At 43.0% G+C, this 27,060-nt stretch overlaps 1 protein-coding gene across 1 annotated transcript in view; it reads right to left on the bottom strand.

Moving 5' to 3' along the window:
* Positions 1-622: 622 nt before the first annotated feature.
* The window catches only part of PTGFRN (prostaglandin F2 receptor inhibitor), a 64,528-nt gene continuing 38,090 nt past the window's right edge, over positions 623-27,060 (bottom strand). Inside the window, 4 exon segments of the mRNA XM_072326523.1 lie at positions 623-4,219; positions 5,454-5,759; positions 12,448-12,555; positions 22,255-22,674. Of these exon segments, the coding sequence (XP_072182624.1) occupies positions 4,053-4,219; positions 5,454-5,759; positions 12,448-12,555; positions 22,255-22,674 (1,001 nt within the window). The 3' untranslated portion in view covers positions 623-4,052.

Raw genomic sequence — 27,060 nt, 5'->3', positions numbered from 1 at the left:
CTCACACTGAGGAATGGGTACTTTCAGATTCTCATTCCTTTAAAAATGCATGTTGCAAGTAAGTCACAAACTGCATTCTCACAATACCTATTTTTCAAGTCTGGGGTGGCTGGGCAGTGTTAAAAGATGAGTCCCATCACAGTTACCTTTGGAAAAGACTTCGCTTCATGTGAGGAACGACATTTAGCACAAAGGTTGCTTTACTGGAACTCACGGATGATTGGCAGCATTTGTGTTATCACATGGGAGAAACCAGGCCAAACCCATCACATTTCAGATGCCTCGTACCTTCTGCAATAATGTTGACTTATGATGGGGTAGAAACAGAATGGATACAGAAAACAATGACATTTCCCAATTCATCACACAAACATAAGCAAATATTTTAAACTTACTGTAAAATAGGGCTGATGCCTACTTAGCAGGGTGACCAGCGCTGGAAAGGTGACTGTAAGGTTTACATTTGATACCCTTTCAGTAACAATAGAATCTGTGTACGTGCTAGGTACGAGAACTGCCCACTGTATAAACATTCAGGCCAAGCCCACAGCACAGGCTTAATCAAAAAGGTTCTTTATTTTAAACATAAAAAGAAACATTTTACACAGCATTGTTAGAACTATTGGGTACCTGCATTCCAGAACCGTGCCAAACACTTTGTTTTGTAACTTTGAAATCAAAACAAAAGAAAACAAACATCTTGCCCTTCTGCTATATGCTCAAGCTTGTCCTGGATTGAATTCCAAGTGCCTGGAGGAATTTACCAGCTTACCCAGGAGATGTGGCAATGTGAACAGAGGAAGATCAACACGAGCCCTTAGGATACTTAGACAATACCACAGGTTGCAGCTGAGAGGATATGGATGCTTGCAACACATTTCAGGCAGCTTACTCTCCTGATACTCTGCAGGTTTTAATGCACGATCAGGTGCACACACACCATCACTCACACAAGAAACAATAAAAAACATGAAAGTGACCAAAAGTCTTTTTTCTTTTTCTTTTTTTTTTTTCTTTTTTCACTGGAGACAAGATTCCCACTCTATTTTTAAAAAAGGGATAATACAAAATTGGCACAAGTAGAAGGAAACCTGTGGGGTAAAGCCTAGCCCCTCAGCTTCTAGCCTTCCAACTACAGCAGATACAGGGTGTAAGGGGATGCAGCATTGCCTTCCAAGGGGCTGGCAGCAGTATGAGCTATAGCAGGGAACTTGCTTCACTTGGAATGACGGAGATGGTTTGTTACCTGCCACGAAAGAAGGTCAGCACTAGCTAAGGACACAGAGACCTTCCATGACAGACAAGCAGGGAGACCTGACCAAAATAACCCTGAGTTTTTTTTTCTGGCAGGGATAAAGTGTGCTACGTTGTGTGCTTAGGAAGAACTGTCAGGTCCCCGCTCACTCATTCCCTAATTATTGCATTACAGTCATGACCCTCCTTCCCTAAAACTTAAGCTAGAGCACATAAATAAGGAGTCAGCCCGCTAGGACAGCAAGTGACTGATGCTGTGCTTTGAACCTCACCACCACTACCAGCCTCCACAACCAAGACACCCCGATTCCACAGGCCTTCTGTGAAGAAAGCAGAGGTTAACGCAAGAAAGAAGCTGCTTAGATGAGTGTGGGAAGGACAGCCAGCATCCCAGATGTCTGTATGGTGTTCCAAAATGGCCAAGGAAAAGAAAGATTTCGCTACAGTAGCCAGGAAGGAGAAGAAAAATGCTGCTGTCAAAGTGATATGAGTAAATGATTTCTTCAACTCCCTTTCTTTGGAAAGCATTACTAAAGATCTCCAGGCTTTCACAGTGGAGGGTAGACTGCTTCTGCCCCATTCCTCAGCAGAGGCAGCTACATCTGTCTGCAACATAGGCCCTTCCAGACCTCTTCAAGAGAAAAACAAGCAAAAAAATAATCACTGGGCCAGAAGAAGAATCTGCCATGAATGTTTTGGTCAAAGTCCTCCAGAGGTTCACAGGTGTCACAGCTTTGGAACTCTACATGAAATATCAAGCAGTTAAATAAGGAATTGCAAACCTCATCTCTGCAAATCAAGTCCATGTTAAAGATGTCTTACATTCAGCTCCCAAAAATCATTGGACGCCTGTGTGTGTATGTATATAAAGCCAAAGTTAACCCACCAACAATGTGACTGCATGCATGTTCACATGCTGGAGGCAGAACACAATCCTTCTAGAAAAAACCTTCACACCAACCTCAGAAAGAGGTCATCACACAAGACACGAATAAACCACAACATCAATCTTACTGCAATAGTATTGGAATAGCAGCAGTGTTGAGTGGTTCAGTGAAAGCTTTCACAAACTAATGTGAACTGAGGTCATTGTAGCACAGATGTTAGACCTGCAGCTCCCCAGGTATATATTATACTGGGATGAGCTATTAGTGACGATGATTGTCTAGTACATAACTAGTGTCTATATTGGCATACCACAACCACTGCTTTCTGGGGATGCCATCCTCCAACATCTTTCATTTTATCCTAAAAACAAACAAACAAAAAACCCACTAAAAAATCAAATCAGTACAGGATTAAGCCCTGGCCTTACCTCTACATTTCCCGCTCTTCCTGATGCAAACCAGACCCACGGCTGTGATGTTAGGTTATGATGTAGTCCTACCTCCTTGTACACAGTATCTTTATTCTGACTTTTATTGCTTAAAATACCAGCTGTGCTGGAAAGACAGCACTGCCTGGAAAAGAAGTTGCTCCCTACCAGGAGCCAGGTCAGTGAAAGTGGAAGACCAAAGCAGGACTCATGATACTATATAGCACCCAGGAATAAGCCTCAAACTCTTAGGGAAATCCTCGCTGTAAGCTATGCAACAAGACCAGGATCATGGGAACCTGAAGGGTTTTTGCTGCCCTCTTGGGCTTGCTCATATTCCTACCCTGAACTACTGCAGATCTCAGACTGCTCACAAGTTCAAGGGTTACCACTGAGCAACTGGCAGAAGTAGTGCTGGAATCTGGTCTGTGCACTTGGTAACAGTTTACAGGTCTCTGAACGTCATCAGTTGGTTCACTGCACAAAAAGATCCATCTCATGTTTTATTCATGAGTCACGCTGCATCAGCGGTACAAGGTCTCCTACCTCTCCGACAAAGCCAGCAAAGGCTGGGCCTTGTCTCTCAACACCACGTTGCCCCCCCGCTACAAGCAGAGCAGTGTCTGAGGCACGTTGTGAGCAGCTGTAGTGGGGAGAAAAGAAGGTGGAAGGGTTGGGGAGAAGGTGGCTGCAAGCAGTCATCTAACAAATGCTCGTCTGAGGGCTGACTCTTCAGGGTTGCTAAGTTAGCCCCTGTTCAACACGGATACGGGCTATGAGCACTGAAAAATAACAAATAAACAAAATAAAACTTTAAGAAGAGCATCTCAAAGACCTCCAGGCAAATTTTGTTTTCAGATTAATTGTAAATTCTTTGAAAGCTGGGGAAGAGAAGGTATGCAACAGCCAAAAATCAATTACTTTCTGGAACAGCCTCTTGTGACTCCAGTGGAATACCCTTCTCCAGCCTTCAAGCAATACAAAGAAGTCTGAGATATCAAGGCAGAGAGAAAAAGTGGACAGGATGCTGCAGTGGAGGTAGAGGAGAAAAGTAGATTGGTTAATACAAAAAAAAAAGTCTAACGATTTTACCAGTCCCTTCCTGCACGCCACACTACTCAACATGTTTTCATAGTAGAAGATCTTTTCAAATCCAAGAGGGGCAAAAACAAAACATTAAAAACTAAATAACACATAGTGAATTTTTGTCACAGGGCCCTGCTGAAAGTAGGCTCAACAGTTCATACATTAAAAGGACATGACCTCTACGCAGAAAGTGCTGCTGGAGAAAGGAGAACTCTGAGTCACTAGATATGGCCCGAAAGCTCTCAGGACACGACGTGTAACAAGGAGAAGCTTGAGGTCCAGGCTGAAACCAGAGAGGAAAAGCATTGTCTCAACTGGGCCTGTGAATGAGTGTCTCAGCACAGTCCAAGAGCCCTGTGACTCTCTCCCAAAATGCAAGTGTGTCTGGCTCCCACACTCAGTCCATCTCCATCGACATCAGCCGGCGACGCTCTCGTCTTGTTTCCTGTACTTCCTTCTTGCAGCACCAACGGGAGCTGCAGTAGCCAATGAGGCAGGATAAGAGTCCAATGACAGTAGCCAGACCGATGCCAATCAATAGGGGATACTTGAAAGCATTCAGAACTGAAAAAAAGGAAGGAAGGCAAAGTCATTCCATATTACTGAGAAATCTGAAGATCTGCATTATTTTTCTTGCCTAAAAGAAGGGAGGGGAAAAAACCCACATATTTCTGTCACAGGCAGATTACTTATTTCAGAAGGAAGTTAAATTATTTTTCCTCCTTGATTTCTGTTCTTTAGAGGTTTGGGATACTGGTGTGTCATCAGACTCCCTTACCACTTCACCTTACTGCTTCCTTCACCGTTTCAGAGCTTCAGGGAGGCTGGAAACACACAAGAAATACTGGAGCAAGAAAGCAAAAGGAAGGTACTTCCAAGAGATATCTCAACACCCAATCCTCCAAACAAATGCCTTCCAAAGGTTCTCTATTCAGGGGCATACTGTGTCTGCAATCTTCTTTATATGACTGTTTCCAAACAGCAAATAGTAGGCTTCTTTACAATTCGCTTGACTAGAACTACTGGCAAAGTACACTCACCGCCACTCAGCAGCCCTGCCTATTAAACCACAAGGCTGGCACATAAACAGGAAACTTGGATGGTAGGCCCTACTGCACTGTTAAAAAGCAGGGTCAAGAAACAGGAGATTGGAAAGTACAGTTATAATAGTACAGTGGGAATAACAAGATCTTCTGATTCAAGTCCACGGAATTTCTCAATGTGACTTTTCATGGAAATGCTGAGAAGAAAGCAACCAGTTTGAAATCCCTCCTGCATTCATCTTCCTTCTCAGCCGTGTACTGAATGCAATACCTAGCACACATTTAGCTTCTCACAAAATCCAGCAACACTTGCAACTCAGGTTGCACAGCAGATAAGGCACTAAGTGCAGTGAATAGCACATCTTGTGGTTAGGGGAGGGAGGAAGGAGACAGAGCTCTGATGTTTCATGCCCAGCTTTGACATTAACCACAGCATGACCCTATTTCAGCACACTGAAGATGCAAGCCAAGGCTTCCTCCTGTAGGAAGAAAATGGGTTAACATTTGGAGAGAATACTAAGTCTTGATTAAAAGATACCCTAGCTATGCAAAACATCACTAACACAACAGGAAAAAGAACACTTCAGAGTATAAACCAACTAGTCTACAGAATTTGGAATTAGAAGTTGCAAACTACAGAAAAAGGATAGCGATGTCTACTTAGATTAAAGGTATGTGTGACAGAGAGCACTTGCCACAAAAAACATAACAAGCTGTTAAAAATCCCACAACAGAAACTAGAGTACTGCTCTTACCATCCATTTTTACAGATAGAAAGATAGGCTTGGCTCTGATGTCAGGTTCCTGTTGCCACACACCGGTGGCAGAGCGCACCCACGGGGTGACTACGCAGTAGTGGTTCCCGAAGTCATGATCCTCACAGCCGTGAATGCGGAGACGGAATTCCAGCGGGCTGATTCTCTCCAGGCTCAGATCACTGCTCCCATTTCTCCTGCTCTGAGTCACGATCCCTCTCCGGTCCACTGAGGCCAGCAAAACAGGCTCTCTGTCCAACGCAAAGGAGCGCACGGCAAACCAGGAGACATCAAAGGACATATCATCTGCATTTGCAGGAATAAGAAGAATTTGGACAATGTCACTGAGCTCCACCGAGCATTCATGTTGCCACTTCTCAGCAGAAAGGCTGATCTGCAAGCATTATAACCAACACTACACCATAGCAAACACTTGCTTTCCTGCCTACTATCCTAAGTAATCAGCAAGGCAGGCCTGGTGTCATGAGAAGGGTTGCGCCAGGGTAAGTTTAGGTTGGATGTTAGGAAACACTTCTTTACAGAAAGGGTAGTCAAGTACTGGAATAGGCTCCCCAGGAAGGTGGCTGAATCGCCATCCCTGGACGTGTTAAACTTTAAGAGCCGTTTGGATGTGGTGCTCAGGGATATGATTTAGCAGAGGGTTGTTAGAGTTAGGGTACTATGGTTAGGCTGCGATTGGACTTGATGATCTTCGAGGTCTTTTCCAACCTGGGAAATTCTACGATTCTATGCTGAAGCTACACTGAAAAGGGAGTGGCAGTAGAAGGTATTTGCTAGCAGAGAGTGATTTCCATCATTAGCTTCAGGCAGCACCTATATAACTACAGAGTGCTCATTCCTAAAGCACCTGCTTCACGTTTAGTCTGCCTGAATAAATAAAGAGCAAAAAGCAGGAAAAAAAAAATTACCTGCAAAAATACAAGGTATTCCAGAGCAAAGCCTGCTTTCACATGCTTCTTCCACAATTGTCAGTTACTGCCATGGATGATCACACATCGTGCCGTGTACAAGATATATTATGCAAGGAGACAGTCCACACAAACAATCTGCAGCACCTTCCACACCAACATATTTAGCTCCTTCTACTTTTGTGCAAGATCTTATTGATCACATCAGGGCATCACAATCTTAGCCCTATTAGGCTGTTGTAGCTGAGTATCTATTAGAAAAATCACCACTATGTTTTGCTAATGCAAACTCAGAAATACCTGATAGAGCTTGAAACATGAGATGACCTATAGCATAGACAGGAAGGGGCTCCAGATGCCCACTCAATTGGTTCAACAGTTCCCTCTTCCGGGTGCATTAACAAGCTGATAGGAGCTTGCTGGAAACAGAGGTTACTATTTTTACCCTAAGTTTTGTGATGCCTTCTCACACCTAAGACAGACCCTTTGATTTTGAGCATATATATCAATCCTCCACTTGCCAGCACTGAGAACTCTAAAAAATACAGTATTACCAATCTGAAATGTAGAACTGATCTTTCATCTAAGCCCCAAACCCTCAGCTTTACTTAAATTCTTTGTAGATAAGAGTAAAGACCATTTTTAAGCCTTTATCAGGCAAGCTGGCACTCTGAGAAGATAGAGAACCTTAGAATAATCTTATAAAGGCAGATACATCCTCAGCACTGCTATCTGAGGTACAGCATCAGCTGGCCAGGTGCTTCGTTCTTCCTTACTGCAGACAAAAACCACCTGCTGCTGTCTGGGGGATCATTAACGCCCCAGTAAGGTGCTCTGTTTTTACACACATCTTGGAAAACAAAAACATGTGAAAGCAGACGTAAGCATGCTGTTACTGCCAGGGATACTGGCTGACCGAACAGTTTTAGGACAGCATCTAGTTTATGACCCCACCCATCATGGTAAGCTGCTATGGGTGACAACGCAGCACACCCTACACTTGCAGCCCCACAGCAGGTTTTCTGATCCTACATAAGGTCTACGTAGGTCATACAGACCAGCAGCCCGCACAACAATCATACTTTCCTATCACACTCTTTGTTACACGGCATACCACTCTGAACCCCTCTCCTTAAAGCAGAGCTAACACAAATAACCGCACAAACACGTCCAATTAAAAACAACAAGCCTTGACCTCTGCCTCGTACGCTCATCCAACTATCTATGGGAAGCGGGGCCTCAATTTGAGAGAGCTGTTTCTATAAACTACCCTCCTCCTCTGCTGCCTGTTTATGCCAAATAAGGCAGTAACGTTAGCCCACAGGCAGTCCCTGTTGGGAATGACCAATTCCTTGGGAAGTTCATCAAAACTGCCATTTGCTCTGTGCTTTCAGGTATGGAACACATGGATACCTTCCAGGCTGAGTCCAACTGCACCAAATACACCACTGCATTTGTGGAAATGGATTTCAACAATAAGTTAGGTGAAAAATAATAGAATAAAATAAAATAGCTTCTAGATGCCCAGGCAACTACTTCTTTCAGTCAGTAATTTGAGGTTCTCTTCCCTCAACATGCAAAGATGAATGCGAGCATTTGCTGTCGTTTTGAAATAGCTGAATCTATCTTCCGTAATTACAACATGGGACAACTATTATGCCAACATATTTTATTAGTCAGTATACACAGCGTGCAATTAGTGACTCACTGCAAACAGTCAGAGGGAGGATTTGGCTCTGAGAACTCTTTGTCACCATCCTCCTTGAACTAGCTTCATACAGCAAAGTCATCTGATTCCTTTCTATCTCTCTCACATTTTTCAAATCTAGCAAAACAAGGACATGAATCAAGCGCTCTCTGCAGCTCAGTGATGAACATTCCAAGCAGCTCCCAAGTGCTAACAAATATGTGATTTTACTGACGTAAAACAGGCCACATGCAAGGCTTCCCAAAAGCATCTGCAGAATGCCACACGCCCCTCGTATGGTGACAAGCCACTCAGTTTTTGTCCTCAGGCTGCAAAAAACAAAACACTCCCACTGGAATCACACGCGTGGTTAACACCGCAAAGGTTTCTTCCACAAGTAAGGACAGTAAGTGTCCATGCGCTAGGGAAGTCATCCTGGCACTGGATGACATCATTCAGAAGGCAATCAAGGACCTCAGTGTCAGCAGCAGCTCTTGCAACTCAGCTCCTTCCATAACCGAACGCAGAGTCTGGGAATTGGGTGCTTCAGAGGCCCTGCAAGCTGAGTAATAGTGGTGCTATGCTTCTTCCCCTCCTCAGCTAGTGAGGATCATCAACATGTAAAGCACATCTTTATGCATATTTCGATTTGACACACAGGACTAAGCTGTCTGGGTCTTAGCTGCTTCCCTGGCCAATCAGTCCCTGAAACAGGGAATCCTATTTCTAGACCAGCTCTTAGGAACCATACACTTCCACTACTTAGAATGGAGCTCTCTCAGCATCTTGTTACAGTGTTGAATCACAATTTTGAGACCCTTTTTGTTTACTACATTTAAATGAGGTTGAATAGGGCTTCCTAGAGAGCCGAGCGAACCACTTCAAACCATACAAGAGGTAAACAAGCTGGTTTTGTTAAATTCTCCAGAGTACCCACTGGGTCTGTCTGGAGCGGACTGAAAAAAACCCCACCTCTTTCAGGCAGAGTAAGTAACACTTTAAAATCCCTTTGCACATAGCCCAAGAAGGGGTGATCTGGGAAGTCTAGAGAGATCGTTTGCGGAAATGTGTATTCAACAGAAACATCAGAAGCAGCTTTTATATCTTCAGGGCACAGAAGTACTACTACTATTCCCCCCTGACACACACATGCTCCCCTTGTACAAATTCAAAACACCAGCTATAGCTGCCAAGCCAAAGCAGCACTTCTTTAGATGGAACGGTTGCTGCCACGTACTGAGCTCAGTAATGCACACTCCACTTCAGCAGGGTCTCAGAGAAACAGAGGAAATTAAACCACGTAGCAGTCAAGCCAAAACCTTTTCAACCCTTTTGAAAGTTTCCCACAGGGTGGGCGTGCATACTCGCAGGAACACAATGGTGAATCGCCTCTACTAGAGGAGGAACCAACCCGTAAGTAACGCTTCTAGAAACAAATGGAGCTGAGAAGGGGAGTGATAAAGATCATCGTCTGTTTAGCTTTTCCTCAGCTCCTTGAAAGTACTTTAATTTTCTGATTGTACGCATGAAGGGGGGGAAAGAGGTGGCACCCAACACTTCGTATTCCTATATAAAGCATACATACTAATCTACTCACATGCTTGTGAAGTTGAGTGCCTCATGTACAAGACCAGAGCCAGCTGGCATATCAAGTGCATTCAAACTGTCCAGGAAGTGCGTTTAACAAAAGATCTTATGAAATTCCCTGATCCTTCTCTGCTCAAAATACACTGCTGTGGCAGATCTAACAACAGAACAGCAGACCTCTTGAAAGCCATCATGACCCACAGAATATAGTCGGGATAGAAATGTGCACAGACTATTGCTCCGCTTTCCTCTCTTGAGTTCCCAACCTGAAAAGCCATGATTGCCAACTGTTTTCTTCTAGGAGATGCTAGCAACACTTGCTCTTCCTGTCTCATTATCTGGTGTAGGGGCTTTTCCCAACAACACACCTCATTTCCCTGCTGGGATGGAACAGTGCTGTTATTTTGAGTCTGTCTAGTGTTTTGGCATTAATTTAAAAAGGAACTCTCCATTTGAATGGTGAACTACATTGTGATACCTACTCAGTGCAGATTCAGATCAGAGATGAGATACAGGAGGAAAGAAAGTCAAGTGATTACACCAGGTTGTTGCTAAATGAGCCCTTAAGGACCATCTCTACCCAACCTGCTTAGTTATCCCACTTCTCTATTCCCCTCCAACCCTGAAGGCCAAGAATGCAGAATGACAAGGGAAATCTGCACACCCTACTGCTGCTGCATAGATTCCTGATGTTTCCTGCAGCTTTGCTGCCAGTTTCAACCAGAAGACCAGCAAGGGCTGGAGGGGCATCAGCTTTTTAGGGCCACCTGAAATGCCCAGATGGAACTTTACCACATAGACACACAGAGCACAACTGGCTAGACCCAAATCTTGCTCATTCAGCAACTGGAGGCTCAGAGCAGAGACCAACATGTTCCCCCAACACTTGCCACAATACCACATTTCTTTACTCCTTTCTCTAGATATCCACTGTGTGTGCCTCATCTGCCCCATTATAGACAAATAAGTCACAAGAACACACACACACAAAAAAAAAAACCCAAACATCAATAACCAAAAAACAACCACAGAGCAGAGAGTTGCCTCTTCCAGATAATATTAACCAGCTACAAAACAGATTGCAGTGCTGACATTTACAGCTCTGCACTGGATGCTCATAATGTGCGAAAAGGGCAACATTTCCAAACGCAGGTATCATCTATTGATTCAACAGACATTCATACTCCCTTATGGAACTTCCCACTTTAAGTCTAACTCTGCTGATCAGCAGCTCCGCGAAAAGGCCATCTTTTTATTTCTGTCTATTTGATTATCTTTCTCTTGTCAGTCCTTCTCCCCGTCTCAAACTACCAAACACACACAAAAGCATCACAAACTCAAATGCACTAGTAGGTGAGCCCCACTGTTAGTAAGTGGCCTCTTTTCAGGTTCTAAATCAGTTGGAGATGCTGAGGTCTCTTTCACAAGGCAACCCCAGGCTTATTTTAGCTGTAAAACATCATCAGAAGCAGCAGGTGCTCCCTGCTAGCAGTTATTGCTCTCTTTGCACAGGAAGCCAGCTGCTTGGAGTTACTACTGCCTTGCAACACTACCTGTAAGAGCATGGGAACACCTCAACTGAGCCGAGGCATTCTGCTGAGCAGAAACTGAGGCATATATACAGACATACATTGCTGCAGACTGTCCAATATCCCACACTATTAATCTTTTGACAGGAATAAAGTTCACCCAGCATTTGCTCCTTACCAAGCATTTCAGTAATACAATCCACAGACTTCCATCATTTTTCCACAGGCAGCAGAGAACTGTAATCTAGCAAATTGCCTCCCTGCTACACTCAGATTTAACACAGAACAGACATTCTGCAATTTCCAAGTGATGAACCTCTACTAAGCTTGGCACTTCATCTCATTAACTACTACACTAAGTAACATTTGCCACACAGCACCATTTTTTGTCGTGGCTTGTGCACAGATTTCCAAGATTCCCAAGAACTGTGGCATCTTTACATTTAGATACATACATACATATTTTTATGTATTTATATAGGTTTCTTCTAAACATTTCATATATTCACATATATAACATGACTTAATAGAAAAAAAGGAACTAAACTCGCTCCAAACTCAAACTCTGAGTCCAGAAACCAGAGCTGCTCACACAGCATTATGATGAAAAGCAGCTCAGGCAATGTTGGGCAAGCAGCTAAGTTTTGAGCAATTCTCTGAACTTTTCAGCCTTTCACAAATGCTTGCCTTCCAAGTGCCCATCGTCCTTCCCACAATGATTAGGTACTGTGTGTTTCTTCCCATGCAAAAAAGAAGGCTTGCTTCTGAAGGCAATGGGAATTAACATCCATTTCAGTACCAAGGCTGCAGTAATCAGTTTTTATGATTTTTAGATTTACATTAAGCCTCAAATTCACTGTGAAGTGTTGAGTTGACTGATCAGGTGATTTTAAGACCGCTTACAGATGACTGTGAAGGTTTTGCAAACATATCTCCTTTTTAATTAAAGGAGTCAGGAACAGTTCCCATGCTCATCTAGTGGTTGCAGGCAGAGACTGCCAGCACCGGTGTCAGTTGTACAGACAGCACAGGGGCAGAGTTAGCAACAGGAACACTTTTTTCCTTCTATCAAGAGTGTGAAACACAAACCTTGTCTTAAACTTGGCTGTGCAAAGCAAGTACTCTCTCCTGTTATTTATCTAGTTCTGTAGGATTTTCAGTGTTACCCTCAGTCAGCTTCACTCAAATGACACAGCGTTGTAGCTGCTAGTATTTAATCACAAAGCAATTGAGTTACAAGGGAAATATTTTTGTCAAAATACCTGGCTCTAGTGTCATTCCATCTGTTGTGATGATACAGAGCAAATCTGCCAGTTCACCTTGGTAAATCGTCAGGTTGTCAGAATACACCGAGACATTAAACACAGGACCTAGAAAAGAGTAACCACAATTATTCATGATATGCTTTTTCTTCAGAGTCCGTAACCTTTTTTGTACATTACATTACATCCTCTACTTGTTTGCTGAGACTGAGCTTTGAAGTAAGGATAAGCGATCCTGCAAGTTTGGGCAAAACAGTCATCCATTTTTAGCCACTAATCTGCCAGGCCTGTTGCACAGCACAAAGTCACCAACCAAGTCTGCCTTCCACCATCCTGTGCAAAATGAGCCCTTTCGCCACTGGTGACTTCTCACGGAAGAATAAAGTTCAGGTCCTCAGGCTAATCCAGCACAGATCATTTTGGCTGACACTGTCAATAGGAATTCAAGTTAGAGCAATCCATTAATTTAATAGTACAGGTGGCTCTGCCGCAGAAGTGAAACACAGACAATAGGAGAAATGCATCTGATAACACTTTTCTGTGGGTTTTCCTTCCGGCTCTGCTACAGATAGCTTCTTTTGTACAAGATATCTCAATGCCCAAGGGTATGGTAACTCCTTCAGCTGTAAAGTGGTGATGGTAATGATGAAAACCACTGGGCTGTTATGAAATGCTCAGACACCGTAACAGTGTATGTGTTTGACTTCTGAGATGCAGATGGTAACAAAACTTCCCCTCATTTTGACAAGCATATCTCCAATGCAAAATTCACAAAATCAGTTCCTCAGATACACCTACATTGCTAGTACTTTCTGTTTCACAGGGCAGAAAACAAAGAACACGTCAAAATACTCACAGTTATTTCTCTGCTAAATAAGGTGGAAGAGATGAGCACGAGGGAAGCTGATGACAATGGTGGTCTCTGGGATGGCTTTGGGGGAAAGGGCCAGGGAGTTCACAAAGGAACTTGAGATTCGGATTATGATGTAACAGCTTTCACTCACCCTAGATTCTGTTAGCTGCTGTCATTAACTGGCTCAGCTACTTCTGGGACAGGAGCAGAAGCAACAACAAGAACAAAAAGGTAATTTGGGCAAGAAAAGTGAACTGTTGGAAGACATTCCCTCCTCTCACACGTTACTGTTTAAGTACAGAAACTGCAAATTTCAAATCTGCTAAAGACCTGTGGCAAACACTATTTTTGATAGAGAACAGTTAAGAAATTCAGCTAAGCAACCCACTTGTCCCCTGCTGTCTTAACAGGTTCATGTGGAAAGCTGCACTAAGAACTCATCAAGGTTCTGAAAAGAAACTTGCAGATGCCACAGAGCTAGAGCTTTCATCTCCAGTGAAGCTGTTCTAGGTTACAGGGGCCTGACTTGTTTTCATCAGAGATTATACAGCACACTAAGAAATGAATTACAATTACACTGCAATAATCACTCTGTGGCTTCCAGGATTCCTCTCCAACAATTTCACCGCACACAATCTGCTGTGCTGTGCTAAACCATAAACCTCTTACAGCCTTCTCTGCCCCAGAAGCAGATTCAGTTTGTACACGAGGACAGGATGTGGACAAACATCCTAGAGGTTTATACCCATTCCCCAGAAGTCGTCTCTATTAAAAAAATAAGATTGTAAGGTACCCACATGAAGCAAGAATAAAAGAGAAGTAGCATAACAGGATTATTTCCTGAGGAAATAGATATTAGACTGACTTCTTTCTCAGCCTTGTCCAAACTCTATGGGAATTCCATGTATACTGACATGCCCTTGCCTGGAACAGACACACGCTACAACCATATTGCCTTTGCAGCCTACTTGATTATTCTTCTTCAACTAAAACAAGGTATTTCATATAACTTAATTTTTGTCTTTGGTGGGGTTTGAGGTAGCTACGCAGACAGAGGTTCAAGGCCCTAGGGACTAGTCAGAGGCAAGACGGACCAGGGCTCTCCAGGTGAGTCCTCAACTGTGACTCTGCTGCCACAGCAGCAGAGTGACTGTCAAGACTGCTAGGAACATCCCCACATTCCCAGCACATTCCTCTGCTGCACTGACTGAATGCAAAAGAGCACTGAAATAATTCTGGTTGCTGCCTGGGTCCTACAACCTGGCAGTGGGTACCCTGCTCCAACACATAGGCCCAGCTCTGTTGGATGATGGCAGGGATCAGGCAAGAAAGAACGATGTGGTCCCAACTTGGTCAGGCTACGGCTGGGCTGTCTTATCCCTGCCCTGGTAGGGTGAAAAAAAGAAAGACAGAAGGGTACACATACAGAGTTTTATTTCTAGATCAACAGTCCAGTCACCTGCATTTAGCAGATACTGGATTCCAAACCCAGCATGCCAAAAAAAAACCACTAATACAGAGTGGAGTTTGAGTACTGTTGGCATCCAAACATCATTAGGGTAAGTGCTGAGTTTGTTTGGTGTCTCTGCCAGGAAAGGAAGTATTGTGGCAATGCAGCATCACTGCATACTCCTCAGTTCTGGGACTGCAAGTTCATCTCTTGTCTACCTTCCACATTAAGAGTCAAAGCTTCCTGGGCAATAAGGCAGCTGCAAAGCAGCAACTTGACTGTCATTTCATGATTGTATTTACCTTTAATAAGCCACAGTTATTTCCCTTTGGTTATTTTCCTACCAGGGTATGTCTCCTGAAAATTACCATCTGTAACTCCAGGGGAGATATCACTGTCCCATGTTACAAGGACTTGATTTTGACAGAGCCCAGAGGTATGTCAGGTGCTGAGCTCTTCCTTCTCAAGCTAAAGAGGGAATTTAATTTTTTCTTAATTAATGTATTTTTTTTAAATGCAAGTTATCTTCCTTACATTGAATTCTTAATGGCTTAGCCTTGAAAACTGGAGTTGCAGCTTTTCAAGAGGAGTACCTTAATTCTTTAGCAATATTTTCTGTCTACATGCCCCATGCTCTGGGCCTCAGGCTGTCCTCAGGCATAAAAGGACAGAATAAGGCCTCTTCATTTATGGCTTTTACTCCTCCACATAACCTGAGAAGACAAGAGCCTGTTTGCAAGAGACACCATTTAGCCCTGAGCTGGATCAAGATGACCATGTAATCCCTTACCCTCCGACATAAGGTACGTTTGCCAAAGCTATAGTCACTACACAGCCTACAAAAGACTCACAGAAGCTGAGAAGATCCCTCTGCCCCTCATGAAAAGTCATTGAACTGCCAACCTCCTCTACAGAAGGGTTCTAGGTTTTTTGTTTGTTTCTATTCTAGAGAATAAAACACCATCACTGCTTTTAACCTGATTATGATTTGCCTGATTAATGGCCTGAGTTTAAACAATTTAATCTGGCTTCAGCTGAACTTGTCTGGCAGTGGGATGAGAGAAGCAGTCTTGAAAAAAAGCAGCAGCCAGCCACTGTCAGTAGGTTACAAGCAAATCCATTGCCATATTTAACTGAACACCTTTACTGTTAGCAGCTCAGATAAAATGGCACTGGAGCAGACAATGCTTCCAAGCACACTTTTGATGATCTTGAGGACCTCACAAGGCATGTGTGATACAAGATCTTCTGCAAGGTGTGGGCTGGGGAAGTAACGAACTCTTCTTTGGCAAGAATAGAACTCTGCAGACAACAGACAATGTGGCTTTGCTCACCTTGCCGCCTGTACTTAATAGCTTGAAATACTGTTATTGCCAACTGCTGGTCACTCAAGAGAATAAACAAACTGGAATTTAGTTTCAAGCACAGGGTTGACAGATCAAGCATGACTTGAAAAGCTCATCAAGAACAAAGCAAAGTTAAGTGTAGGGAATCTATTCAGTAGGCTGAAAGCTGAAAAATAATTGGATTTGAATAACTTCAGGTTTGAAGATAAATGTCATGCCTTCAGCTAATTCAGAAACTAAAAAGCAGAGTTACAAAATAAACCAGCAATCCCAATACTGTGTGTTTGAAAAACACCACCATTCTAGACAAAGTAAAGAAATTGAAGTTATTCAGTAGCACAGGTATAGAAGTTCTTACAAGGAAACCAAGCTCCAGGATCAGGACTGGTTTGGTTCTTCTGAATATGCCCTTTTGCAGCAGTTCTCATTGCTCAAGCCATCAATTTCAGATAACCAAAGCAGAAAATTCCAGGCCCAAAACCTAAGGACAGCTTTCAGCAAAAAAAGTTTCTTCCACGCATAAATGAAGGAAAAAAAAATGCACCAAGTTTGGTTTACTATTTAGCATTCAACTAGATTCACCCTGAATATGCTGTGGTGATGAAAGGGGGAGTTGAAGTTTATTCAGTTAACTAACTCTGCTTAAGAATTTACACATTGGAGAAAAATAAAATTCCCTGAGCCCTGTTTACCCGCTGTCACCCCATTTTCCTTCACAGCTCAGTAATCAATCCAAACACCTTAAATCTGTAAGAAAAGGGAGAAAGGAGGGAAACTAACCAAAAGCCAGTCAACATCTGGATTTACAATAGATGAGCTCCTAATTACCTAGGTCCTACATGACATTTTGAACTTTTCTACTTCATCTTAGCCAGTATTTCACTGCAAGGTCTAATCTGTCCACAGAAATGAGTTACCTTTATTTTCCAGACAAAGTAGAACACAGAAAGGTCAAGCAACCCGGCTGGCAACAGAGATGCAGACTCCGGAGGCTTCTCCACTCAATTACCCCACATCCAGTCCGTTACCCAGCACAGAGAGAGCAATTGCTGCACGCAGTTTCACTGCCTGCAATTAGCCAGCACCGTGGACCATAAGGCGGAAAATACAGATGCAATCCACAAGTTCTTCATCTTCCAAGATTACTCATATCTGCCCTGGCACCAAGTCATCCATTTGAACCGTGGATTCTGTCTCTCTCCAGATAACGAGCTCTTTCACCCATGCTGTTTCCTTTCAGCCCTTTCCCAGCTTCTTTTACAGAGCTGTTCCCCAACAGGTTTCACCCATAACCTCAAAACAACTATTACTGGAAGAAGACCCCAGTAGCTTAAGTCTGTGGTTTCTACTTCCAGAATTAATGCACGCAGGCACCAAGACACACCGTGACAAAGCACGCTCTTGCCCATTAGCTGTGACTGGAAAATACCAGTCTCTCTTGCCAAATAGTTTCTGCTGCATTCCTGTTCATTCTTTTCCATGATTAAGATTTCTTTCCTTTAAGAACCTTTCTAATCTACTTTCTTGCATCTGAGTGTCTCTCTGGGTCATTGCAGGGCATCATTTTAATTGCAAGTTCAACATCAATACTTAGCTCATATTTCTGCAGCTTAGTTTATCTCAGCTTCTTCCAAAGAGATTGATAATACATTGCTGAGCAATGAGCTCACATGAAGATGTAATCCACAGCTGAAGATTTCATTGAGATGCTTCCCTTAGAGCTCTCTTTCATTTTTGCCTCTCCAGAGCTATTTGCCCTCTGCTGAATGGCACAGAGGAAGCCAGCTCAGAGCACAGCCAAGCTCCAAATGATCTTCCTTCATAACATATTTCTGTATACAAGATTAAAAGCTTCCTTCTTCCTGCTTCCCTCAAGGCAAAGGAAAATAAGTCACTTCTGTGGAAATCCCTGTTAGCGTACAGTGGGCAAAGACAACCTAAACACTAACTTGGGTTGATGGGTACAGACTGAAAGGGATAGAAAATTAAAGAATGAATATCAAAGAAGAACACATGACTCCAGGATAAACTAGGCAGATTTCACAGAGACCAGGCGCTTGAGCATTAAAAAAAACCAAGCCAAAACAACAATAGAAAAACAGCTGCAGGCAAGCTGGGACCATTTGTACCAAATGTACCTGTACACAGATTCAGCAGTGAAATTAAGAGAAAATCTCAAGTCAAGCACTTCTAAGCTGCTCTTGTCACTCATATTGCTGGGCAACCCTTAAAAAGGGATGGTAGAACTTCTGTTTGAAACTGTTGACCAAAAGCAGCGCGGAAGAGTATTTCTTAAAGCTTCCATACTGGATGGCTTCCTCCTGCCTCTCCCCAGAACTCAGTTTGCTTACTGTCTCTAGACATACAGCAGGAATTCATTTTATAAAGCTAGTCTAGTGATCCACGTTATTCATAAGGCTGAACCAGAGGATTCTCAAGATCCCCTCCAGTCTTAAAATATATCCAGCAGAGAACAATCTGCCATTGATTGAAAATATGAACACTAATGGCTTACTAGGCTCCTCCTTCTCCTCCCCCTGAGTCCCAGTTTATATAGTTCAGCAGACAAAAATGACTTCTAATTTTTTTTTAAGTTCAGGAAGTTTCAAGCAAATGCCTCTACATTAACATTTCAGATCATAAACTGAAATGGAATAAATATGTCCCTTTGCAACAGCAAGTGGAGAAAGAAGAGAGGAGGTGTCTGCTTGTGCCAGCAAGCTCTGCCTTGAATGGAAAGAATCTGAGCAAGACATTTTCCACAGATGTTCATGGAAAAACATTTCAGAGCGCTGCCACATTTCTAGCCTATTGTGGCAGGAAACCCTGAAGTTTCATGTGTGTAGTCCCCAGCTCACATATATAAAAAGCTTACAGGCCTCCTGCCTTTCAGATAGGTCACACCGCACAACACGTACACACACTAAAAATCCTTCATTGAAGCATCACAACTTGGATATCTGGGAGTCAGACTAGAAAGAAGGGTTTCCAGCCCAAGCCTCCACACCCCATGCCAAAGAGAGATCAATAAAAACATCAGAGAAATAAATTCCTCCCACCACTAAAACATTCATGTGAAACCCTTTAAGGACTTCCTTCTGCTGAAAATGCTACTTCCATATTGATCTGTTCTGCCCCTCATTCCCCTCCACGGCGCAAACTGAAAATGTTGGCTAAGACCAAGCCCTCAAAGTAGAGGGTAGACAGGAATACCTTTTAATTTTGATGTAATACTGTCTTCTCAACAGTCACACTTACAGTGCCATTCTGCTACACTTTGAGACCCTAACAGTCAGGAAAACTGTTAGCAAGACAATCGTACTATAAGGGGCAAACGATTTCATAAACCACTCATCACAAATCCCCACTGAACTCAAGATTCTAACAGAGAGGTGTTTCTCACCTTATACTTATTCAAACCTCTCTCCGCTTTCTCTGACCCTTTTCCTATTAACATCTTCCCTCCTGTTTTGGAGAACTTCCCTTTATCCCCAGAAAACCCTAGCAACCTCAGCAGTTCTGCCTTACACTATTCCCATTAGAAAACATCTGGCACCTGCTTCTTCTTCTGGAGTACAAAACTGACAGTTTCCTGTACCATAAGAGATGCAGGAGAAGGGTATGATATCTGAGCTGCACTTTTATAGCTGCTCCACAGCTGTGCCACTTACCTCTGGCTTCCTGACCTAGTCACAGTTTGGTCATGGCTTATATCAAAAAAAGTACACCCTAGCAAACAGTGATGTAAGATAACACATGCTCACAACAAATTTTGTCTCACACATCTAGTTACAATTATTTATTTTTAATATCTGTTGGCCTGTTTTTGCCCAGAACAGAGTAATAAGACACAACAGATGAGCAAGGCTAATGGAAAGGAAGCACAGCTGCCTTTATACATGTAACGTCACTTTTGCAGACAAGCAGAAAACGGGGGGGAAGGAGGGTATGTGATTAGGGAAGCAAGTCTGCCAGCATCCATTCTAACTGCGCTCATCATGTGTCACCATCATGCCCACTGATGAATGTCCAGCATGGATATCTGAGTAACTACTCAAGGACACAAAGTTCATCCATCAATAGCAGAAAGAAAGGTATTTCAAGTCAGATTTTGCTGCATGCCAAGATTATTTTGGGAAATGGCTCTCCAGTAAATTGTGCCTGGGTTCTCCTTTCTGTCTTTACTCTCTTGTAAAGAAGAATGGCTGACCAAACTTCAGGACCATTCCTCCCCCCCTGCTCAGCTCTGCCACTGGAATTCACACATTCCCAGGGCAGCACTGCAGGCTGCTTCCCTTTCTTCATTCACTCCATGTGCTGGAAATCCTATCTGGGCAAAAATGGAGGGAGTAGAAACTGACAGTGAAAAGAAGTCAAGACTGCAGCACGCTCACTTCCCTTCCTTGCATAGCTCACAGGTTTCCCTCTGAACCACGGATATTAATAGCATCTTGCCAAACTTTCTGGATGAGATTTCAAAGTGACATAATGTAAATCTCATTGGGAGAGTCACTAATCACAGCCTTTGCGCAGGAAAGCCTTCATGTAAGACCTTGGAGGGGAGGGTTTTGGAACAGGTTTAATTCTTGCTGTTTTTTCTGCATCGACTCTTTGCAAGTGTCACTCTCCCACTGTGTCTTACTCAAGTTTTAAGAGTAGTAGGGCTGGAGCTACACTCCATTAAGCCTTCTCAAAATAATAACGAATCTACAGCAATATTCAGCTGTGACAGTATCACTCCAAGAGGCATTTAGAACACAGGCATATGGGTTATTTACAGAAGAATAACTCACCATAATATTAAACAAGAAGCCAACCAGGGATGATCTAGAACTGAAATAGGCACTGAGCTGAGTCACTGACTTCTCTCCAACCAGCTCAGGCAAGGCTACTGGCAAGGCTATTGTTAGAGTTGCTATTAAGATGATGCACTTCAAAATGTCTCATAAAGCGAAGCCTTTGTAGCACAGCTGCCCCTATGCTCAGCCCTTGCGCTCATCACTGTGCATCTGCTATGAAAAAGTGTTTTCATAAACCACCCGGTGGAGAACAGTTACCTTAGTTATCGAGGCAACCAGAAGTCAAGCTGCTTTAGCCTAGTCACATCTTCAGAAAACAGGCCCAATATTATAAGCAGAATGAAGCAGAACTCAGATGAAGAATGAAGAAAGTAAGGAGAGACTTTCACCCCAGTTGTGCTTATGAATTGGAACAAAGGAAGGCAGGTTCAAGATAAAGCAGCCGACCAGAGAACTCCAAAAAGGATGTACCCACCCCTAGGCTACACTGAGAGCTCTTCAAAAGCACTCAAGAAGTCACAAGTTTGGTTTAGCAAATCATGAAGTCTCTCCCTCACAGAGTTACACACCATTATTAAAAAACAAAACAAAACAGAAAAACAACTCTGCAGCAGCTCCCAATTCCAAAGCATGATAGAAGTTAGTGTTAACATCTGATGCATCTCTGATGATCTAAACCAACTCTGCCCCAGTCTCTCTATTACCCCAAAAATATACCAGGACAGGTACATTTCTCTAGGAAAATCTCACCAGGCAGGGTATGTTACAGGTGAATATGGGCAAGGATGTGGGGAACAAGATGCACATAAAGGTACCGAAATTTATTCCAAATTGTGGAGCTTTGAATGCCAGCCACAGGAGGCCTTTATAGTCTTCCATTCAGTCTTCACTTGCTGGAACGCTGCCATTGCCTTAACCTGACCATTTTTTGCAATTACATCAACAAGAAGGTGTGTAATACTATGCTAATCAGGTTTGTTTTGGAACAGAAACACAGTTTACATTAATGCTCTTCCAAAAAGATTGTTACATAACAGCAATCTAGTAATGAAGTCAGAAAATATGGCAGCAATTATTCCATACTGGAGCTCTGAGTCTGCAGGATCATAAAACCTGCATTAATAAAGGAAAATCTGTAGGTTATGATTGTAACTAATTTATCAAATATCTTTCTGTAAACAGCTTATAGCTCCAAAGACAAAAGTACCACCAAAGAAGACAAACAAATCTCTCAGCCATCACACCACCTTCTGATTTCCAGAATAGTCATTTCCCAAAAACAGGTAAACCACTGGAATAATGTCACAGAACTTCCTCCCTTTCTGGATGAAACCCACGCTTATCAAATTCAATACCAACCTGATGTCTGGAAGTCTATCTGGATAGGGTTGGACAAGCCATTCACTGCTTCACGCCACATGCCACCGCCACCTGGAGACCAAGCAGTCACCACACAGCGATACAGCCCAGCATCTGAAATCTGGGTCTGATACATCCTGTAGCGGAACTCATTCTCCTGGACCTTCTCCAGAACCACGCCGTCCACACGAGTCTGGTCCGTCCAGTCTTCCAGCCGCACTACTGAGTCCTGGTTCAAGGAAATTATGCGAGTGGTTCCATTGGGATTTGACTGATCTGTCAGTGGTTTCTCTGCTGTAATGAGGACAGAATAGCGGGGCGTCTTGATGTTTTTTGAGGACACCTTGCACGTCATCTCAAAGGTGTGGCCTGCCACAAAGAATGGCTTCAGTTTTACCGCCTCCACCGTCAGCGTGTAATCTGAAGAGGGAAGGAAATAAGCAGCAAGGGAAGGGTTAATAAATAGTGCAGTTATTTCTGTAGCACGTTTTAGACTGGAAGGTCACTAATAAAATGGGAAAATTTTGTTTTTTTGAGAAAGAAATTTATCTAAATTTATCTAAACACAAACATCCCAGAATGCAATGCAACAGCAAACATACTAGTAACACAACAGCTTGGGTCAAGATGCATGGATTAAAAGAAAACACCAAACACTGAACAAACAGAGCAATATGCAGGACAAAGCAGGACAGAACCTCCAGGATATTTTAATTCAGGAGTTGAAAGACTAGTCAGATGAGATGAGTCAGATGAGCCCCAGTTTTACACTGGATCTGGAAAAGCCCCGTCAGCTACAAGTTACAAGGACACAAGATGAAGCACACGTGACTAGTGACAAAAGCTGCTACTGATTGAATCTGCAGCACTTAGTAAAGATTCATTATTTCTCTTGAAGAATTTAGCTCAAGTGCAACCCAGTCACATTCAGCTCTACTTGCAAAATCGTGACAAAATTGCATGACAAGAAAGTCTTGGAAGAGGTCAGTATACCTCTGCCTCCACGTCCTTTTCACTTGATTCTCATGCATTCATCTGACTATAAGCCTACAAGAAGCCCTGACGTATCCCCAGCAAATTGACAACAAGAACGATATCAACACTTACTACTCCATTTCCTTTCCTTTCCTCAGCCTTCTCCAAGTCTGTGGGCTCCTCAATTCCAAGAATCCCTTTAATTACAGGGTTTGGGAAAACTATACATCTAGGAGCATAGCCTCAAGGCAGAAAAAGAATACAAGCTCACAGGGAGCAACTGAGAAAACAAGGAGTGCCCAAAATCACAGCTAGATAAAAGGAAAGGGAGTTGCTGCTTTCCTGGCATTGTGATAAAGAGACATCCCAAGTTCTTCCTTAGGCAAGAAGGGCTTATGACAACTTCCCACTCTAGCAGTATTGCAAGAATTGGGGCCAGTCCAGCTCTCTGGACTTACTTCATTATGACATACTCTAACTTCCCTCCCTTACAAAAAATAAAATGGTTGCACGCGCATTAAACACAAGACTACACAGGTCACCTTTACACAAGGTGAGACTTCTTAGGATAATGGAAATAAATGATAGTGAGATTCTAATACTTTCCCCAAAGTAAACTAAATGAAATTATATTTGTGCCCTCCTCGCAACAGCAACAAGATACTTGTCAAGATTACATTTTGCAGTGTTTTGCCTTCAAGCAGCAGTTTTCACAATGAGTAAACACAGCCCACAAGATGAGAAACCTGGTATGACAACTTTAAATCAGTACTGTATGAAAGCAGATCGCAGTACAAAGCTATATAAAAGAAGCAGCAGGAGCAGGGGAGGCTGAACTGCATCTTGTGGTCTGGCTAAGCATGGAACTACTCGATGCTCCACACCAACTTCCCCCTGCACTTCCACCTGCTAAGCAGGTGGGAATTGTAAGAGTTGCACATTTAAGCATCAAGGGTGCAATCAGAACTGAACGTTGCATGTACAGGCATTCTATGCTATTCTGTGTAAGACCTCATCAAGCATCTGATTCTAGACTCCACGTCCATTTTTCAGTTTCAGTTTCCATGAAATTCTGATAGCACTCTCTTTATAAAGGCAGTTGCATTTAGGAGCACAGATCAGCGTGTCTCATATTTTAGGAATACAGTAGACAATCATAAATTTGCCTCTAAAGCAAAAGCCCAAAAAGGTAACTGTATTTCACCACCATATATGGCTGCTTTCTAGACTTCGTAAGAAGGCTCTGAGCTAAAATTCTCATGATACAAACATTCACTGTGCTGTTGATCTTAACATCAGAGCTGAGTCCTGGGTACTGCACACTCGGTCTCATATATATGTACATAAGACAAACACCTCCATGTGATGACACAGAGACGTAGTTGAGAAGAGGTAGCCCTCCCATTTAGGCTCCAAATGCTGTATTTCAACTACTCACAGAGCCACAGGTCAGGAAACAGTGCACAGAGGAGCATGCCTTGTCCCCACCAAGGATCAGCCAGACTTTGCTCCCAGGTATTCTTTCTCAGCTTCCCACTTCAAAGCAGCAGAAAATACTGTGTTTACTGATTACCTTTGTTACAGAAGACAGCAGAGTTGGCAGCATGATACAGCAGCAGAAATGCCATCTGTAGAGTCAGTGGAAGAGAACACTGAGGAGTGGCAATGCAGCTGGAGAACAGCAGTTGAATCCAAAGGGGTTAGGAATTAAGACGCGAACAAAGAACTGGCAGAGATCCTTCTGGAAGACCTTGCACAGAATTTTCCTACCTTTATAAAAACCCGTTGATCCTTAGGCTAGATGAATACTACATACAGAAGGTAGAGGCAGATTCTCTTATCTAAAAACATACAACAAAGAACAACAGAAGAAAAAAGACACCCCAACACCCACAGGTGTTGAAGTGCTTCTTTTTTTTCAAGGAAGCAAAAAATAGGCCAGAGAAGCCATTTTCCTCCAAGAACCACAGCCTGAGAGATCTTCTCAAATCTTCTGAGAGCTGCCAAAGAAGTAAGTGTCCATGTCTTGACCACTACCATGCATGCCTGTCCCTTAGCACACACACAGCATCCTGTGCAGGCTCCCACCTCCATCTCCAAGAGTGAAAGCATGACAAAGCTCCATGCAGATAATCCACACTAATTCTCTTGTTGAGCCCTGCAACAAAGTGTGTGCTTGGCTTCGAGTGTGCTGCCTGGGTAATGACAGAAAACAGTTCTAACCTAATTGAAGCGAGCCAAACTGCGAGTGAAACCTTGCAGCTAAAGGGCAAGGAGACCACAGGAAACAACAATCACCTTCCCTGTCCTTTGCTGACTCCAGCCTGAAAAGAAGCACACCACCACAACTGGCAGTAATCTCAGAGACTAATGTCTTGTCAGCAGCGTCAAGTAACACCATCTCAATATTCGTAAAGGCTTTTTCATCCCCCAGCGCACTAACTAGATGGAAAGTATAGGGAACGTAACAAACATTAAGGTAATGACAGTTTTGCCTTTGTAGGAGGAGGCGGCTGCACAACACCCCAAGGTACAATTGTGGCTCCAGTAGCTCAGATACCAAGAGCTCTGAAAATACAGCCTGCACACTGCAGCCTCCATCATGGCCTGATAAATGTAGACGCCAGGCAACTGCTCTCCTCACTGCTGCACACACACAGCTGTGCCATTTCTTTGCCTAACAGCCGAGCAGATAAGAAAGCAGCCAGGCGGTGTCCAGACTGGTGCTTGTACCCCTAGCTTAGTGCACTTGTTTGTTCCTAGATCCAAACAGGCACCTAACATGGCAACGTGGTACCACGGGTACGGGAATTCCTTTGCTCAAATGAAACTGTGTGTCTGTACTGTGCAGCGTCTGCTGTATACAAGCAATTGCAAGAAGTGGAAGGAATATCACCTGTTGTCTATTCAAAGGAATTTCTGAAAGATGAAGATGTCCTCGTTCTGCACTAAACTTAACAGAGAGTGCCAAGAAAACATTTAGGACATGTAACACTGTGTGAAATACAATTACTTTGTAAATTAAAGTCAGAAGTATTAACAAAACCCCAAATAATAGTACCTTTGGGATATGGAGTTTCAATTAAAAGATAATGTTCTTTGCAAAGGCTTTCATGCAGATCCAGAGCTGACAACACTGCTTTAAGAAAATTCTGCGTTCCTTTGCAAGCAGCAACTTTGTTTTCCATGCTGGCAGTACTTGCACTCAAACCAATAAAGATTTTTTTTCTTTTATTATCAAACTTCTGTGTTCAAAATAATCTACAAAACCAGACAAAAGTTTCCATCTCTTCCTTTACAAGTACAGATTCCAGTAAGTATACAAGCTAAAAACAATACAATAAATTCATGTTTTCAAGTTTTGAGGCAAGATGGAGATGCTTTCTTCTTACCTTTGGTGAAGGACAGAGGGTAAAAGAAGAAGGCAAAGAAATAGAAATGAGACAGAGCGTGTCAAAAACAGTGGTGATGTATGATAGCGGTTGGCTGCATTTGCAAAGCTGAATAAGCAGAAAGACACATGAGCATTATTGGTCCCAACAGAATAAAACAGAAAAAGAGGATAAAAAGCCTCAAGTGCAAACAGGCAAGCATACAATTTATTATAAAACATGAGGAAAAGGGACTTTGACATCTTCATCTGACATATACATCTCAAGAAGAGGTCTCTTTATCCTGAACAGCCCTCATTACTGACCGTCTCACAGCTGCAACAAAATCATTTTGTCTTTCTCAAAAGCTCGAGTCTGTCTTTTTCTAGCTGGGATCTCTCTAAAGTCTCCTCCCTCTATTTCCCCTTCCCCCAGCACTGCTCTGAAGTTAAGACAGACA

The sequence above is a fragment of the Excalfactoria chinensis genome, chromosome 1 (genome assembly GCF_039878825.1).
Source record: "Excalfactoria chinensis isolate bCotChi1 chromosome 1, bCotChi1.hap2, whole genome shotgun sequence".
NCBI lineage: Eukaryota > Metazoa > Chordata > Aves > Galliformes > Phasianidae > Excalfactoria > Excalfactoria chinensis.
The sequence above is the reverse complement of the archived record's forward strand: the minus strand, read 5'-3'. Positions and strand labels throughout refer to the sequence as shown.